At 31.4% G+C, this 17,900-nt stretch overlaps 1 protein-coding gene across 2 annotated transcripts in view; it reads right to left on the reverse strand.

Moving 5' to 3' along the window:
- Positions 1-11,083: 11,083 nt before the first annotated feature.
- Positions 11,084-17,900, reverse strand: part of LOC108917616 (serine protease inhibitor 88Ea-like) — a 42,235-nt gene continuing 35,418 nt past the window's right edge. Inside the window, exons 3-5 of one of the 2 annotated variants that reach the window (XM_018724320.1) lie at positions 16,924-17,353; positions 16,449-16,684; positions 11,084-11,556 (exon numbers count right to left, since the gene is read on the reverse strand). In XM_018724320.1, coding sequence (XP_018579836.1) covers positions 11,275-11,556; positions 16,449-16,684; positions 16,924-17,353 — 948 coding nt within the window. In that variant the 3' untranslated portion in view covers positions 11,084-11,274. Of the gene's footprint in view, positions 11,557-11,896; positions 12,389-16,448; positions 16,685-16,923; positions 17,354-17,900 lie in introns of those variants that run through there. The other variant, XM_018724319.1, reaches the window with a different exon arrangement.

Genomic DNA, 17,900 nt, shown 5'->3' on the forward strand with positions numbered 1-17,900 from the left:
GTGATGTCTTTCTTTTGTAACTTGGCTTTTAGCTTTTTAAGTAATATATCAAACGTATCCTGATTCATACGTAAGTATGAATGAAACTTATCGTCATATCTTCGCAATTCTTTGTACAAACGTTCGAATTTTCCATGTCGATGTCTTGAGAGGTAAATTTCATGTATCAAATACCTTCGATTTTGAATCGTATTAAATTTAAACATTGCCTTTTCAATCAACAGTAATTTTTTTACTTTAGAAAGTGGCACATTTGTTCTGTATTCATCAACAGACGGCGCGAAACTGAATTATCCGTCACCAAGTTAGGAGCCTTGTATGTGACCATTGTGTATTTTGTACACAAGCATAGCTCCTACCTTGCCTCTAAGCTTGGCACGTACAGTGTGGCCTTAGCCTTACGGTGACAACAGAGCTGGTGCAAGAATGTAAATAAACAGACCTTATTTCCACTATTCTGTCACATTGAAAATAGGAGGTCGGAAAATTTTTCTGACGATTAGGGTAGTTAATAATTACCAAATATTGTTCTTTTCAGAACTCTGAAAATTCGTGACGATTTTTCCGTAAGCTAATCGAATATTTTAAGCTTATATTTCATTTGTTAGATTTGTGTAAAAATGCGGTTTACATTGGAACAAGACGTATGTCACATTTTCGTAGTGGTACACGGAACGCAGATGGAATTTGGTGTAACTCTTTGCTATCCTGCATGGAACAATTTGCAATTTGTTGAAACTTTTCCTGATGCTACTATCGTATATGATGTGTTTAAAAACCACAAATTAATCCTTATTAAAAAATATGAGGAAAAACATTGCATTTGCATAGGTAAATCGACAGGCAGACCTACTGTTTTAACAGAAAATGTTGGAAGATATCCGACAACGAATGGTACAACATTTTAATAAACAGTGGCGGCTCGTGACATTGACAATAGGTGAAGCAGATTCAGTGATTGACTAAAAAGAAAAACGCCGTAGGCGAAAATTTTCAAATTTTCAAGGTCAAACGACTTTAATCTAGAAATTTTTGGTTGTATTTACACGGCATACAGAAAAGTTTTTTTAAATAAACACTTCCACACAACCACTTATACTATGGAAAATGGCGTTTCCAATAAAATACATATTGGATCATAAATACATAGGAAACATTTTTACAATTATTATACAAAACAAATATCAGCAAAGAGCCGTTATAATCGTGCGCTGGGCGGCGACGTATCATATAAACTGTTTAAAGGCAGGCGATGGGCGATGGCCATGCTGTTTCAATTTCCGCGTTACTCATTCCTCCACGCAGTAGTTTACTTACGTGTTGGCCTTCTCGTTGCCATGACAACCACCATAAACAACGCTACAAAGTGAAGCGAAATACAAACTGATTTCAATCCGCGCCACTTGCATATACTATACGTTGTATGGTACAAGGTTGATGTTCGCACTCAACGAAGGCATGTTTTTTTAGAAGGCGGTCACCGCACAACTATTCTGTTTATTTCTGCGTATAAAACAAACAAGCACAATACATTTTCAATATAGAATTATACCTAAATTATAAAATTTATATAAAATTAAAAATAATTTTAAATTGCACAACCAAACGGAAATTTTAGGTGAAGCGGTGCGTCACGTGGTGAGCCGCCACTGCTAAGAAACCCGTTTTGCAGTCATCTACTCATGTATTGAGTCAAACTTAATCTAGTTTGAATTATGCACATTTTTGGGCCTAAAGCTAAAGATAAAGAATAGTTATTTATTATATAATTTTGAAAAATTTTTAATACCTATTATTTTTTTAGAAAGGTGTATCAGTTGGGACTTATCACAAGATATTCAAAAAATAGCTAAATATTACGTCCCTCTGACCACAACTAACGAGTACAATATTGTCCATGGTTTAATGAACATTTAAACGACAATATTTTATTACACCTGACATTTTATCCCGATGAGGCGTGGGTACATTTTATCTGGTTAGGTAGTCAGAATTATAGAACTTGGGCTGCAGGAAACATCGTTACATTCTCAGAAGATAAGTATCTCGGAAGCAGTTTCAAGAACACGGATAATAGGCTCAATTTTTTTCCGAGAAGCCATAATTGGAGAACGATACCGTAACATTTTACAACAAGCCATGGAATTAATGTATGATAATGAACTGCAGCATGGGCATTTTCAGCAAGATGCCCCAGCATATTGCAGGAGAAACTATAAGATATCTTCAGGAATTTTATGGTGATAGATTGATTTGATTGATAGGTTTGTGGCCTCACGCCTTTGGATTTTTATCTGTTTGCCCATATCAAATATAAGATATTTAAACATCCTCTCCATACACATGAATAGCTAGAAGCAGCAATTGAACATGAAATAAACAGTAAACATAACACTCTGTATTCAGCATATCTATATTCAGCATATGACACAAATAGTGGAGGTAATGTCTTTAAAATTAAAATAAAAACTAAACTAAATTATCTTATATTCTTTTATTAATTCCACAAGTAAATTGGTTTCGTCTACTGTAAATTTGTAGTTCTTTATTCTCTTTTTCCACCATGCATGGCTAGTATATGACATAAGATTATACAGGGTGTCCGAAAGGTCATGTCAAAAATAAAGAGGTATACCTACAGGGGAGGTCAAAATAGATGTAGTACTTCATATAAAATTTTTNAGCTAGAAGCAGCAATTGAACATGAAATAAACAGTAAACATAACACTCTGTATTCAGCATATCTATATTCAGCATATGACACAAATAGTGGAGGTAATGTCTTTAAAATTAAAATAAAAACTAAACTAAATTATCTTATATTCTTTTATTAATTCCACAAGTAAATTGGTTTCGTCTACTGTAAATTTGTAGTTCTTTATTCTCTTTTTCCACCATGCATGGCTAGTATATGACATAAGATTATACAGGGTGTCCGAAAGGTCATGTGAAAAATAAAGAGGTATACCTACAGGGGAGGTCAAAATAGATGTAGTACTTCATATAAAATTTTTCCATATCGGGCTTCGTTGTGGAGTTATTCGCCTTCAAGTTTGAAAAACAAATTCCGATTATAACTTCTAAGTCATTACCATGACAACAATGAAATTTGGGTAATTAAAGTAACTCATGGTAATGTTCATTTCCAAGTATAAACTTATTTTCAATATGCCTGGATTATACAGGAGTAGAAATTATCCATTTAAATTTATATATCTTTGACATCCGGACACCCTGTATATTATATTATAATGATAAAAGAAACATTAGTTCAGAAAAGAATCAATTAGTTATGTATATGGTCATAAATACCCTATTAGCAAGCATGAATTATTCTACAATAATCCACAATGATCTCTATTTTTACATTTTGATTGCTAAAATTTTTAGGTTATGTTGTGATTATTGTTATTTTTCAATAAGATTGATGTTTTTTTGTCCTGACATTAACGCCCCAAGTTGGGCACCATGTAGAGGATCTCCCTTATTTTAAACATCGTTAGACATATTTAGCCTCACTTAGGGAATCATGTCGTGGTACATGATTTTGTCCACCTGTATTCTTCATCAGGAGCGGGTAGTTGCCTTAAAATGGATCCAACGATCTAATTTGTTTAGTTGCCCTCTTCCACTCTGGTATACTCTCGGAACGGCTCTAGAGGCTTTCTTTCAACTGAGATTTGTTGCACTTGATGTTTTTGGCGACACTTCTAGTATGGTTACTATTTATTACTCTGGTGTCTTCACTGTAATATAACATTTTAACCCCCTTAACTTTTTTATTTTTTGAGTTCAACAAAAATAGTTTAAATAAAAGTTGTGAGTTTCTCTAAGTTTCTGTGAGTTTAGCGCGTTCATGAAAATAGAAATTATACAAAGCGTTCCAAAGATGCGAACCAAACTTATGTTTTTTAAAATAGAACACCTTGTATAGTATTCGATTTTCGGTATCTCTCTCTCTTCCTGATTCCAACAATGTATATATGTTGTAGGTTTACTTAATAATTTTCTCAATATTCTGCTTTGAAAGACTGAATCTCGCAATGGCGAATATAAAAATTGCTATGGAAAATAAAATAATAATATTAGATATGTATGCTCTATTTTAAATAAGTAGTCATAAGAGAAACTTCAGAGTTTATTAACGAATGCATAAATTATAAATTTTCAATAATTGCTCCATCATGTACAGGGTGATTTACTGTATTTTGACCCCCTTTAACTTTTTTTTTTAAGAGTTATAAAAAAATGTGAAATATAAAAGTTGCACGAGTTTTTATGAATTTTTCGAAAATGACGGTAGAAAAACAAATGAAGTTCAAACAAAATGGCTGCGAATGTTAACTTTGTTAAGTTAAATGGAACACCCTGTATATTTTTACATATTTGGATAGATAGTTCTCTGTCGAGCATAGTCATGTAGGGTTTGTTGGGTCCATCACTAACAATAAGCGAGATACTATTAAAAAACGAAAAGAAGGATTTTTTATTAAGAAAATAAGACATCTTGTAATTGTTAAACCTTTTTCAGGCATTTCTGTCTTTTTCCAATTACGTAAGGATTTACAGATTTAGTTATAATATATTTTGACAGATCGGTCATTGATATGGTCCAAAATGCGTATAGGTATTTTAACTAAATCTCACTAATTAGGCCGTGAGATGCCTAATTACTCATGGACAATGTTATATGGTAGGCCGTGACAGTGACAGGTAATGTCATGACAACATTGTTATTGTTTGACAGTTTGTATTATTATTTAATTAAAATGGGTTACACAGAAGTAGAAAATTGAAATATTATAGGAATTAAAATAGAGCAAAGTTCTTCTCCATACTCTATTTTAATTCTAAATAATTTTCTACTTCTGTGTAACCTATTTTAATTAAATAATAATACATACTGTCAATCAATAACAATGTTGTCAAGACATTACTACCTGTCACTGTCACGACCTACCATATAATGTCCATGAGTAATTAGACCTCTCACGGCCTAATTAGTGAGATTTCGTTACATTACCTATACGCATTTTGGACCGTATCAATGTCCGATCTGTCAAAATATATTATAACTAAATCTGTAAATCCTTACGTAATTGGAAAAAAGGCAGAAATGCCTGAAAGAGGTCTAACAATTACAAGATGTATTATTTTCTTAATAAAAAACCTTCTTTTCGTTTTTTAAAAGTATCTTGCTTATTGTCAGAGATGGACCCAACAAATCCTATATGGCTATGCTCTACAAGGAACGTTCTATCCAAATATGTAAAAATATACAAGGTGTTCGATTTAACTTAACAAAGTTAACATCTGCGGTCATTTTGTTTGAACTTCATTTGTTTTTCTACTATCATTTTCGAAAAACTCATAAAAAATCGTGCAACTTTTATATTTAACATTTTTCATAACTCTTAAAACAAAAAAGTTAAAGGGGGGGTCAAAATATAGTGAATCACCCTGTACAAGACAGAGTATACCTTTTAATTCAATTTCTATTAAAATTATTGATTGGACTAGATTCATTTAAAATGCGAATTTCCTGAGATTTGTTCTCTCTTGATATACTTACTCTATTTTTTAGAGTATCTCAGAGAAAAAAATCCATAGTCTGGTGGACATCGGGAAAGCCACAAAATTGTACCGTTGGCACCTATCCAGTCAATAAAGTATTGTCGCCGTTTTGCTGCCAGACAATATTTTGCACATCAAGAGTTTCAGTTCAATTTACTGGACCTGTTTTGCCTCTGAATAGAGATATATTGGTGTGAATTTTCTGACGCCCAGTGATGTTAATTTCTTCTATTAAAAACGTCACTTGTTGTAAAATTGGCCGCATCTGTCCACAAGATAGAATCTAATAAATTATAAAAACAAAATAGTAATAGCAATATTAAACATGGTGGCAGTGGTAATAGTAGTAGTACTACCGTTGACGCTGGTGATAATTAGTAATAGTAACAGTAGAAGTAGTAATAGTTATTGTTGCGGCAATGTAATAGTGGCAATAGCAGCATTACGAACCTATAAATTCTTCATTTTGTAAATGTCATCTAGCGTTATTTGGCAAAACTCGCGCCGCCTATTAGTGTCATCCATATAATGTTTGTACCAGGTGATAACAGTATGGTTTATTGAAGGTAATTTGTTTGGGAATGGGGTCAGTTTAAAAAAAAAACAGTTTATTGGTTAGTCGATATTTCGGCTATATTTAAGCCTTCTTCAGGACACTAAAATAATTACAATAAATAAACATACACATCATTATACATATTGACTATTAGGATTAAAACAGATTAAAATTCAATAATATTACAATGATGAAGGATCAAGAACCAATCACAAGGAAACGTTTACGAAAATATAATAATAAATTTATCGGGTACTTACATCCAAAAAAGGTTTTCCGTGTAACAAATAATCTAAATAATGGGGAGTAAAATAGGTAGTATGTTGCTGTATCAAAATAGTACATTACTCGATGTTGATTAAAATATCTATGAATGAAACATATTAGAGGATTTAAGTGTGGAACAGAAAAAAGGGGGCCAAGACAAAAAACATTCAAAGAAATTGAAATGTGTATAAAACCAGAGCTATATTGTTGTTAAATGTCTGTGTCTCTTACTTCTGTCTATAAGATTAAAATACGATGTTTGTAAATTATCTATATCGCTGCGTTTGTTGACAGAGTTTTCTCGTTTTATATTGATCATTTCACTTAATAATCTCTTTTTCAAAATTGTCTGTTTATCAATGATTCGTGTAGAATCAAAATCAAAAGTATGTAATGTAGACAAACTGTGTTCCGCAAGAGCAGTTAAATTTTGTTTGCGTTTTAAGGGATTAAAAACATTGATTACATCCCTCTTATGTTCTGTTATCCTTGTTCCCAAATAACGACCCGTTTGGCCTATGTAGCACTTTTCACAGTCATGGCAAGGAATTTGATAAACGACATTAGATTCCAAATTTGTAGGTGTTCTACTTTTAGTTTTTGAGAAATATTTCTTTCTAATTGTATTTTCGGCTTTCTGATTTACCTTTATATTGCCATTTGATAGTGTTTTAGCTAACCTTTCAGACATACCTTTAATGTACGGAATCTTAAAATGTTTCACTTCATTTAGTTCTTTTCTATCATGATGATCTTGACTAGATAATATCTTATTTACTAAGCTTTTAGGATAATTATTATGATGTAAATAAGTTTTGATTAAATTTATGTTCTTTTGCCAGAAAGATGAATGTGATAACATTTTAGCGCGAAATTTTAAATTGTTTATAATATTTATTTTTTGAGATAATGGATGTTCTGAATTATAATTAAGAAATCTTTCTGAGAAAGTGGGCTTGTGATACCAATCAGTTATCAGTAGATTATTATTTCTTATTATTATCATATCTAAAAAAGGTAATTCATGTTTTTCATTTTCAACTTCTATGGTGAAACATAGGTCTTTGTGAAAACTATTAAATGTATCTAAAAGGAGTTGCTCTGTATCTTTGGGAATAGCGGTAACAATGTCGTCTACATACCGTTTGAAGAAAGGTAATTCAAAGGGTAATTTATCTATGCAAGTCTCCTGTAGAGAAGCCATAACTATGTCAGAACAAATTGGTGAGAGACAGTTACCCATGCCTAGGCCAGATATCTGTTGGTAAAACTGTTCATCGAATTTAAAATAATTATTATTAAAACAAAATTCAAGTAACTGTAAAAATTCTTCTTGAGGAAGTTTCGTTTTCTGTTCAATGAAGTTCCATTTTTGTCTCACAAGTTGTGTTGTTAAGTTTAATGGTACATTTGTGAACAAAGACACAACATCAAGTGATACCAAAATGTAATTATCAGGAATTATTTTATTATTAATAAATTCTGCAAAATCAAAAGAGTCCTTTACATGTCTCTCATCTCTCTGGAATGCATGTTTTAATAACTCAGAGAGATATTTTGTTAGCTCATAGATAGGACTACCTATAAAACTTACTATAGGTCTCAAAGGGACACCTAACTTGTGAATTTTAGGCAAAAAATAAATTTTTGGGAAAACACCTGTGTTACATTTCAACTTTTTTCCTGTCAATTGATCTATATAATTTTTTTTGATAAAACTATCTAAAGTTTTATTCAATTTATTTTGGACTTTGTTTGTTGGATCCACGTCTATTTTTCTGTAAACTTCAGAGATGTTTAACAATTCTTGTGCTTTTAAATTATAATTATCCACATTCAGTATCACTGTGCTGTTACCCTTGTCAGATTTTGTAATTAATAATTCATTGTGTTCTTTTATAAATTTTGAAGTTGACTTAGACATTTTTAAAAAACAATTTTTTTGGATGGTATGTTAGATCTTTTGTGAGACACTGAGTTTACAAAATTCGTGATTATATTTATGACTCTGTTTCTAGTATTAATTCTGTCAGATTCTGAATCATAGTGACTTAAAATATATTCTGTATCAATAATAAGTTGTTCTAATGGTAAGTCTCGCCCAGTATATGGTAAATTGAATTTTTCACCTAAACTTAAAAGATATTGAACTTCTAATGGAAACTCTACATCTGTAAAATTCAAAAACCATTTTTCATTTAAATTCAAACAAAAACTATGAGTATACCTCTGTTCACAGATACATTTTTTGAGTTTTCTCTTTTGAGTAAATGAAGTTTTTTTAAATAAAGTATTGTAACTACTTATTTGTTTATGTTCATACTGTTCAAAAATTTCGGTAGATATCTTATTTTTCAATTCAAAAATTACTTTTTCTTTTTAATTACATAGATTTTTACATTTCCAATGCAAGTAACCGATTTCAACATTTAAGATTTTCTTCTGAAAAGTTTCTAAGATCCTCTTACATTTATTGACAAATGGGTTATTGTCTAAGAAAAGATGTTCTATCGATTTTGAATGTTTGATAATATGTTGGGGTAGTACTTTGTTTCTTCTACATCCAATAAGAAACTTCTTATGGTTATTATACTTGGCTATTTTTTTGTTGACATTCGACCAAGTCTTCAAACAACACTATCAAATGGCAATATAAAGGTAAATCAGAAAGCCGAAAATACAATTAGAAAGAAATATTTCTAAAAAACTAAAAGTAGAACACCTACAAATTTGGAATCTAATGTCGTTTATCAAATTCCTTGCCATGACTGTGAAATGTGCTACATAGGCCAAACAGGTCGTTATTTGAGAACAAGGATAACAGAACATAAGAGGGATGTAATCAATGTTTTTAATCCCTTAAAACGCAAACAAAATTTAACTGCTCTTGCGGAACACAGTTTGTCTACATTACATACTTTTGATTTTGATTCTACACGAATCATTGATAAACAGACAATTTTGAAAAAGAGATTATTAAGTGAAATGATTAATATAAAACGAGAAAACTCTGTCAACAAACGCAGCGATATAGATAATTTACAAACATCGTATTTTAATCTTATAGACAGAAGTAAGAGACACAGACATTTAACAACAATATAGCTCTGGTTTTATACACATTTCAATTTCTTTGAATGTTTTTTGTCTTGGCCCCCTTTTTTCTGTTCCACACTTAAATCCTCTAATATGTTTCATTCATAGATATTTTAATCAACATCGAGTAATGTACTATTTTGATACAGCAACATACTACCTATTTTACTCCCCATTATTTAGATTATTTGTTACACGGAAAACCTTTTTTGGATGTAAGTACCCGATAAATTTATTATTATATTTTCGTAAACGTTTCCTTGTGATTGGTTCTTGATCCTTCAACATTGTAATATTATTGAATTTTAATCTGTTTTAATCCTAATAGTCAATATGTATAATGATGTGTATGTTTATTTATTGTAATTATTTTAGTGTCCTGAAGAAGGCTTAAATACAGCCGAAACGTCGACTAACCAATAAACTGTTTTTTTTTTTAAAAACTGACCCCATTCCCAAACAAATTACCTTCAATTTAATCACTGGGTCATGAAAATACTCTAAAAAAAGTATGGTTTATATTTGTTTACTTTCAATACTCTTTGAATCGCACTCCAGGATATTTCCAAATAGGTGCCTTGAAACATCTTGAATCGAATGTTTCGGGTTTTCTTGAAAGTAAAGTAAAATCATTTCTTGCACATTTTCAGTTATAACGTTGTGGGGTATATTTATTTTTTCCTTATTTTATACCGTACCAGTATTTCTCCGTTTGTTATAGATATATGATATATATTTTATGAGGTAGGTATACGTTTTGCGTAGAATCTTCGTGCAGACTCGCGTCTAGTGCACATGGCATTCTTCTCACCAGAAAGATAGCATTCAACAATATAATTTTTCTCATCAACACTATAAAAGTTATACACCATTTTCAAAGGAGTACGAAAAATACATGTCTCAAATTTTCGGTTCTATGAAAACACATTTATTCTACATATCGATTTTGCTACATAGGTATTTATTTTTTATGGCTTGAATCAGTCTGTCAAAGCAGAATATTGAGCAAATTATTTCGTAAACCTACAAAATATATACATTGTTGGAATCAGGAAGAGACAGAGATTTTGAAAATCGAATAATATACAGAGTGTTCCATTTAATAAAACATAAGTATGGTTCGTATCTTTGGAACGCCCTGTATAATTTCTATTTTTCATAAACTCGTTAAACTCAGAGAAACATTCCCTACAACTTTTACTTTAACTATTTTTGTCTAACTCAAAAAATAAAAAAGTTGAGGTTATAACGAATTGATTCAAATTTGGTGTGGTGTTAACATTTACATATGTGCATAATTTACTGTAAAATTTACAAATTTGTGTAGGTCAGTGGCGTAACAATGGGTAATAAAACGGAATTTTTCTACCCCAACTTCTACGCCAATGACCTAATATTCATTTGGAATTCATTTTTAGATTCCGTGGACAACTTTACATAAAAAAGGTATACTCGTTGAAAATCGGTTTAGTGTATCGTTTTACCGAAAAAATGTCCTAGTTGAAATTGTTATCTTATTTACTTTGTCATTCCTATTCCTATTAAATTGGAAGGAAAATTTGATGGCATTTTAATAAAGTAAAACAATGACCTTTTAATAATATTTTACTTTAATAATAAGAATTCAGAACTTGTACTGACATATTAAACTAATCACGATTTACAAATATAACATAAAAACATTAATTTTACATCTAGGAAAAATGGAATTCCTAGTCTAATCTAAAATAAAGTTAATAAATAACAAAAAAAATCACAAAAGTTCATTAACAATTAAGTCTTTAATGCGGTCTTCTAAATATGCCAGCGAATAATACTGCTTTTTGAACTTTTTCGTAAATGATGTAGATAAACGGATGATTGCAAATAAATTGCGCTGGTTCTGCTGGTCTGCTAGACCTAAAACTAAACAAGACAGTTGCGGCTGCAGCTTTGGTACCTTCTTCGTTCACTTCAATTTTTGCTTTATGGAGCGCGTCTGTAAGTGATAACTTCTCGTCTGATATTACAGATAAGTCAGATGTTGGCTGAAACAGGTTTCCAACCCCCATGTATTCTAAAACCTAAAACAAAAAAAATAACTTGATATAACTTAAAAAGAGGTTTTATTGGCATTGAAGCATATGACGAAATACTCTGTTTACCTACAAACCAAATGGAATAAATATATAGATATTTATTCCGTAAAAAAATAATTGTTAGTTTGTCACTTTGGAAATAAATTTTGTTACAAAACCTACTAATGCCTACTAAAACATGCCACATGCATCAGTTTATATTGGATATGCGGTATTTACCTTTAATATGATTTACCTTTAACAGCCTTCAGAAGTTTCCAAAGTAAAGATTGATTTAAAGAACACTTTAATTCATATTTAACAAAGCAGCAAATAAAAAAGAGTATGAGGTGTAATAAGGCACTTTATTATAAGTATATGGTAGGTACTGGCTTTTTGCTAATTTGACATTATTCCGTATTCTCTCATCTGAATGAAGAAAATTTTAAAGGTGTAGTAGTAGTGTGTATCTTTCGATTATACAATAACAAAGGTGTCTTTCTGTGTTGGTTTGATATATGAAACTAACAATTTTTTGTACTGATTACACATATTCTTAAGGGGGTGATCTGAAGATGCCAGTAAATAATATAGTGTGAGTTTTTCCATTATAAATTAAATATATAAAAGGCCTGTTGCATTTAAATGGTATAGGTAAATCGTCAGTCATCATTCTCCACGAAAATATAGCTGTGGCAGCTGCTGCTTGTGATCCATGTTCATTGATATCTATCCTTGCTTTGTGAATGCCTTCACCCACGGAAATTTTTTTAGGCGTTAAAGAGCTAAAGTCGGCATCACCTTTGAAGAGATTCCCAACACCCAGGCTTTCAAGTATCTACCAGAAGAAAGGAAACAAGGGGTTAGTAGGTTAGAAAACTAAAAACTACACTAAAGTAAATTATTACTTACATATATGTATGCTAAGCAGTTACGTGAAAATGTGCTCCCTCATTTTTCCGTTATTCTTCATGATTGTGTATATCAAGGAAATGCTGTTTTGCTTATTTAACATCAAGTTGTAACTAGATTTAAGTTCTACTTATAAACGGTGTTCCAAAATTCATGCAAGAGGTTTTGACAGAAAACACAGGTTTTTAATTAAAAATTATAAATTTTGTGTTCATTCATAATGTATATTATAGTACCTATAGGGTTTTGCATGGAATAGTATATTGGGTAAATGGCCTCCACGGCTTTATTGGCACACATGTACAGGGTGATTCATTATATTTTGACTCCCATTTAACTTTTTTGTTTTAAGAGTTATTAAAAAATGTGAAATATAAAATTTGCACGAGTTTTTGTGAATTTTTCGAAAATGATTGTAGAAAAACAAATGAAGTCGAAACAAAATGGCCGCGATATGTTAACTTCGTTAAGTTAAATGGAACACCCTGTATATTTTTACATATTTGAATAGAACGTTCCCTGTCGAGCATAGTCATGTAGCGTTTGTTGGGTACATTGCTAACAATAAGCAAGATACTATTAAAAAACGAAAAGAAGGTTTTTTATTAAGAAAATAAGACATCTTGCGTAATTGTTAAACCCTTTTCAGGCATTTTTGCCATTTTCCAATTACGTAAGGATTTACAGATTTAGTTGTAATATATTTTTACATATCGGTCCAAAATAATTAGGCCGTGAAAGGTTTAATTACTCATGGACAATGTTATATGATAGGCCGTGACAGTGATAGGTAATGTCATGACAAAATTGTTATTGTTTGACAGTTTGTATTAATGTATTAATTAAAATGAGTTACACAGAAGTAGAAAATTGAAATATTATAGGAATTAAAATATAGCAAAGTTCTTCTCCATACTCTATTTTAATTCTAAATAATTTTCCACTTCTGTGTAACCTATTTTAATTAAATAATAATACTTACTGTCAATCAATAACAATGTTGTCAAGACAATACTACCTGTCACTGTCACGACCTACCATATAATGTCCATGAGTAGTTAGACCTCTAACGGCCTAATTAGTGAGATTTCGTTAAATTACCTATACGTATTTTGGACCGTATCAATGTTCGATCTGTCAAAATATAACTAACTCTGTAAATCCTTACGTAATTGGAAAATAGGCAGAAATGCCTGAAAGAGGTCTAACAATTACAAAATGTATTATTTTCTTATTAAAAAACCTTGTTTTCGTTTTTTAAAAGTATCTTGCTTATTGTTAGAGATGTATCCAACAAACCCTATATAGCTATGCTCGACAGGGAACGTTCTATCCAAATATGTAAAAATATACAGGGTGTTCCATTTAACTTAACAAAGTTAACATCCGCAGCCATTTTGTTTCGACTTCATTTGCTTTTTTACTATCATTTTCGAAAAATTCACAAAAACTCGTGCAACTTTTGTATTTCACATTTTTTTATAACTCTTAAAACAAAAAAGTTAAAGGGGGAGTCAAAATATAGTGAATCACCCTGTACTCCTTTGACGAAATTTTCCATGACAGTTTTAGATAAATGCGGCTGGATTTCCTCCTTCAAGGCGTGGATGGTCGTGGGCTTGTTGGCATATACCCTAGACTTCAAAAAAGCCTTAAAAAAGTTCAACAGCGTTAGATCGCATGGTCTGTGCGGCCAATTCTGATCACCAAAACGGGATACATGACCAGGAATTGACTCGTGAAGTAATAAAATTGTTTCTCGAGCTGTATGGCATGTGGCACCGTCTTGTTGAATCTACACGTCCTCTACATCCATATCTTGCAATTTAGGCACAAAAAACTGGATTATCATATCCCGATAGCGAGCACCATTAACTGTTAATGCCGCATTTTCGAAGAAGGATGGTATTTCAACAATCACTCGTGGATTGTTCTGAACCCCAAATACGACAATTAACGAAGTTATCAAGAAAAAAATGAGCATCCACTTGTTCCAAAATCCATTTAACGAACTATTTTCACTCTGCTTCAGTTCTTGAGTCAATTGAACTTTGTAAACATGAAGATGCAAATCTTTCATGAGAATATGTTGTAGGGAGTTTCTCGAAATGTCAATTTTTGGTGACGGTGTCGGATTGATGTTCCTGGATTCTGGTTCTGCAACACTCCCACGAATTGATTCGATGTTTTGTGTTGAACGACTCGTTGAAGGAAAGCCAGAATATTTAAGATCTCTAATTGATCCAGGCTCCCTTAATTCTTTAATTAATTTCTTCATAGTTGATGAAGTTAAATCACTATTCCGATCATATTTTGTACGAAAATTGCGAATTGTAGCTGCCACATCTTCATTGCTTTTAAAATATTGCTCAACAATGAAAACGCGTTTTTCTTTCGTATAACGCTCTATTTTTAATAACTCTGAACTGTTAGCTGTTACGCTGTCTTATTTTCGTTGGCAACTCTTTACCGCACAAATGGCGCAAAATTCAAATCTTGCATGATTTTTGGGATACCCGAAACGTTTTCCAAATGAAACATTTATTGGAGATACTTCAAAAAAAGTTTTTTTAACAGGATGAAAACGATACATATCTTTATTTAGCAGTTTTCAAACATGTAAAGTATTTTTTTTATTATGCAAAGTAGATTTTTTGACACTTTGTAGTAAGTAATGAGAAAAATAGATTGGTACCCTAATAAATAGATCAAGAAAATGCCACCATTCATTGCAATGGTCGTTATGATAACAAATAGGAGTATCTACCTATAAAAATAATGATAAGGGTTGCTATGATACCTTATCGAAAACTCAATATGAATGGAGTTACATATTCTTAAAGTTCTTTTAACTAATATTTTGCCAAAATATTCCCACTTTTCATTTTTTCAAATTTTATAGGTGCACTTATACTGACAATAAATAGCATCTATAATAAAAAATCCAACTTTTTTATTTACGTTTTTCTTAAATTATACAACTAAATATTATAATAATAATAATATCTCTACTCCTCATTCTAACTACGATAATTAGCCCATAAGTCGGAGACTTGTGCGGGAGAGGAGGCGGCATATTATTATTAGGCAGGCCGCATTTGCGCCCAGGAACGACTTATGTTGGTAGGCCCTAACCACCACTCAGTGCAGGAATGAGGGAAACCTGGAAAACCTCATTAATTAGGGGGGTGGTCAAATGCCAACCGGTGTCAATCTCTCACATTGACCCAAGCCAACATTCTTCCACCCTACCATACCTGCACAGAGGGTGCCAATCCTCCGTACAAGCATAGCTAATATATGGTCTACCGGCCGCGGGATTCGAAACCCGGGCAGATCGACGCATCGATTTAAGTACTGACGCCTTAAACCGTACGGCTATCGACCGTGTATTAAATATCTAGACCAAATCAATAACATTAACCGTTAATACACACAAAAAAACAACCAAAGAGAAACCTACTAAATGTAAAGTTGTAGCAGAGGGGGTTTCTGGTATCTATCAAAAAGAGTTACAGGATTGATTTGGTCTTTGAATATCCCTAATACTAATGCTACACTAAATACACCAAATATCATTGACCATTAGATAAAATCAGTTCTATTGTCTACAATTTCTTCATCAGGTTATTACATCTAGGAAATCCACTAAAATTTCTATATTACATCATTACCAATTTCTTGATCACTTTATTGGGTCAAAAGCTGGTACTTAGCAGTCTTTATTGCTTTAGATATTGAAATCTTATAAACACGTATCCATATAAATTGCTCCACTTATAAATAAATATATCTATAACATTTTATCTTGTATTTTTTTCTCATGAAAAGTTGCAGCAAATGGGGAGGGCATTTACTAAGAAACTGCTAGGCATATTATCAACTTCTGAATCTAAGAATTCAAAATTGGCATAGAGTTTTCCATCTAACTTTCTAGTGAAGGATTAGTAAGTATTAACGTATTTGCGTACTTATAAAATACTTACAGGTGTCAATTCTATCGTGGTTTCCAAACTGAATTTTGGTAAGGCAACTTGTACTGTTCTAGAAATTAAATTGTCATTCTCAACAACGCTTCTGAAATTTTCTAATGTTAAATTTTTCAGTGTGGCTTCAATTGAATCTTCAGTATTGGTAAAAGGAGGCAAAAGAATGTACATGCTGATGTTGTCTCCTTTGTAAGGCAATTCAAGGATATGGGCACCTAAAGTCTCAGAAACATCTGAAATAAAAAAATAATTAGTAGATACTTAATCATTTGTTTAAATAACCTGTAAATGTAAAGTAGTTTTAGAAATAGGAGCAACATTCTAATTAATGTTAAAAGTTTTAATATGTTTCAGAATTCAGAATTAAAAAAATGTATGTACAGTTTATCTAATGATCTAAATTTTAATTTTTAGGTGCAATTACTTCACAAATTTGAAATATGAGTAACTTATAAACAATATAAAAAAGTACCATGTTTAAAAGTCTCCTCTATGTGCATCATATCCACCATGATTTGCTTGGAAGGGTTAACATAAAAAATTTCTTGTTTAGTAAGATCAGGGTTAAATTTGTGTTCCCATATTCCTTTGAAATAAGCAGCATTTACCAAAACCAGATCTGTTGTCTCATCTATTGTTCCACGAGGCAACAAGTCCTTGATCATGTGATGGGTTGTATTTTCCACCCATCCATTAATTGAGAGCCTGACACTTTCTGCATCTGTTTTAAAATTCTTTTTTTCTAGTTCTTCGGGAAAATCGTTAACAACACAGTCTCTTACAGGAACAGCATCAGAAACGTATATTTTATTGGCGTTGGTAAATTCATATGGTGCACTCTTTGCCAATACTTGCGTTATAAATTTGTCAGTTTTGTAAGCTGCATATATATCAGATTTATTCTGAAAATAAATAAATAAATAAATAAATAAATAAATAAATTAATTAATTAATTAATTAATAAATAAATATATTTATACAAAAATATTTTTAAATCAATTTTCAATGAATGCCGATAAAGTAGAAATTCCGGGTTGGAAGAAAAAAAGAATAAGCCAACGAAGTTCTGTTATCGGAACTACTGCAACAATTTACCGCGGCAGGGGCGTGCTTTGAAATTTTCCGCCAATGTCTTCCTACCACGGGTGTCGAATGCGGTTAATTCAAGGAAAGTAACGCAGGGTCTATTTAGAATTATATTTCAACAAATATCGTGTGAATTGTAATCAGATTTCATTAATAATTTAGAAAAACTTTTTTTTTCCGTTTCCACTAATTTGACATGTCGGTTGAAAAGATAGCTGAATACTTATTTTTTCTTGGATGAAATGATAAACAAATTAAATAATAGGTAGATATTTATTACCTACTGTTTTCATTCAATTTTTCTTTATAATCTATACGTTTATTTAATTACGACTAAAATGTTATTTCAATTAAAAAAAAACA

The sequence above is a fragment of the Anoplophora glabripennis genome, unplaced genomic scaffold (genome assembly GCF_000390285.2).
Source record: "Anoplophora glabripennis isolate ALB-LARVAE unplaced genomic scaffold, Agla_2.0 scaffold58, whole genome shotgun sequence".
Taxonomy (NCBI): domain Eukaryota; kingdom Metazoa; phylum Arthropoda; class Insecta; order Coleoptera; family Cerambycidae; genus Anoplophora; species Anoplophora glabripennis.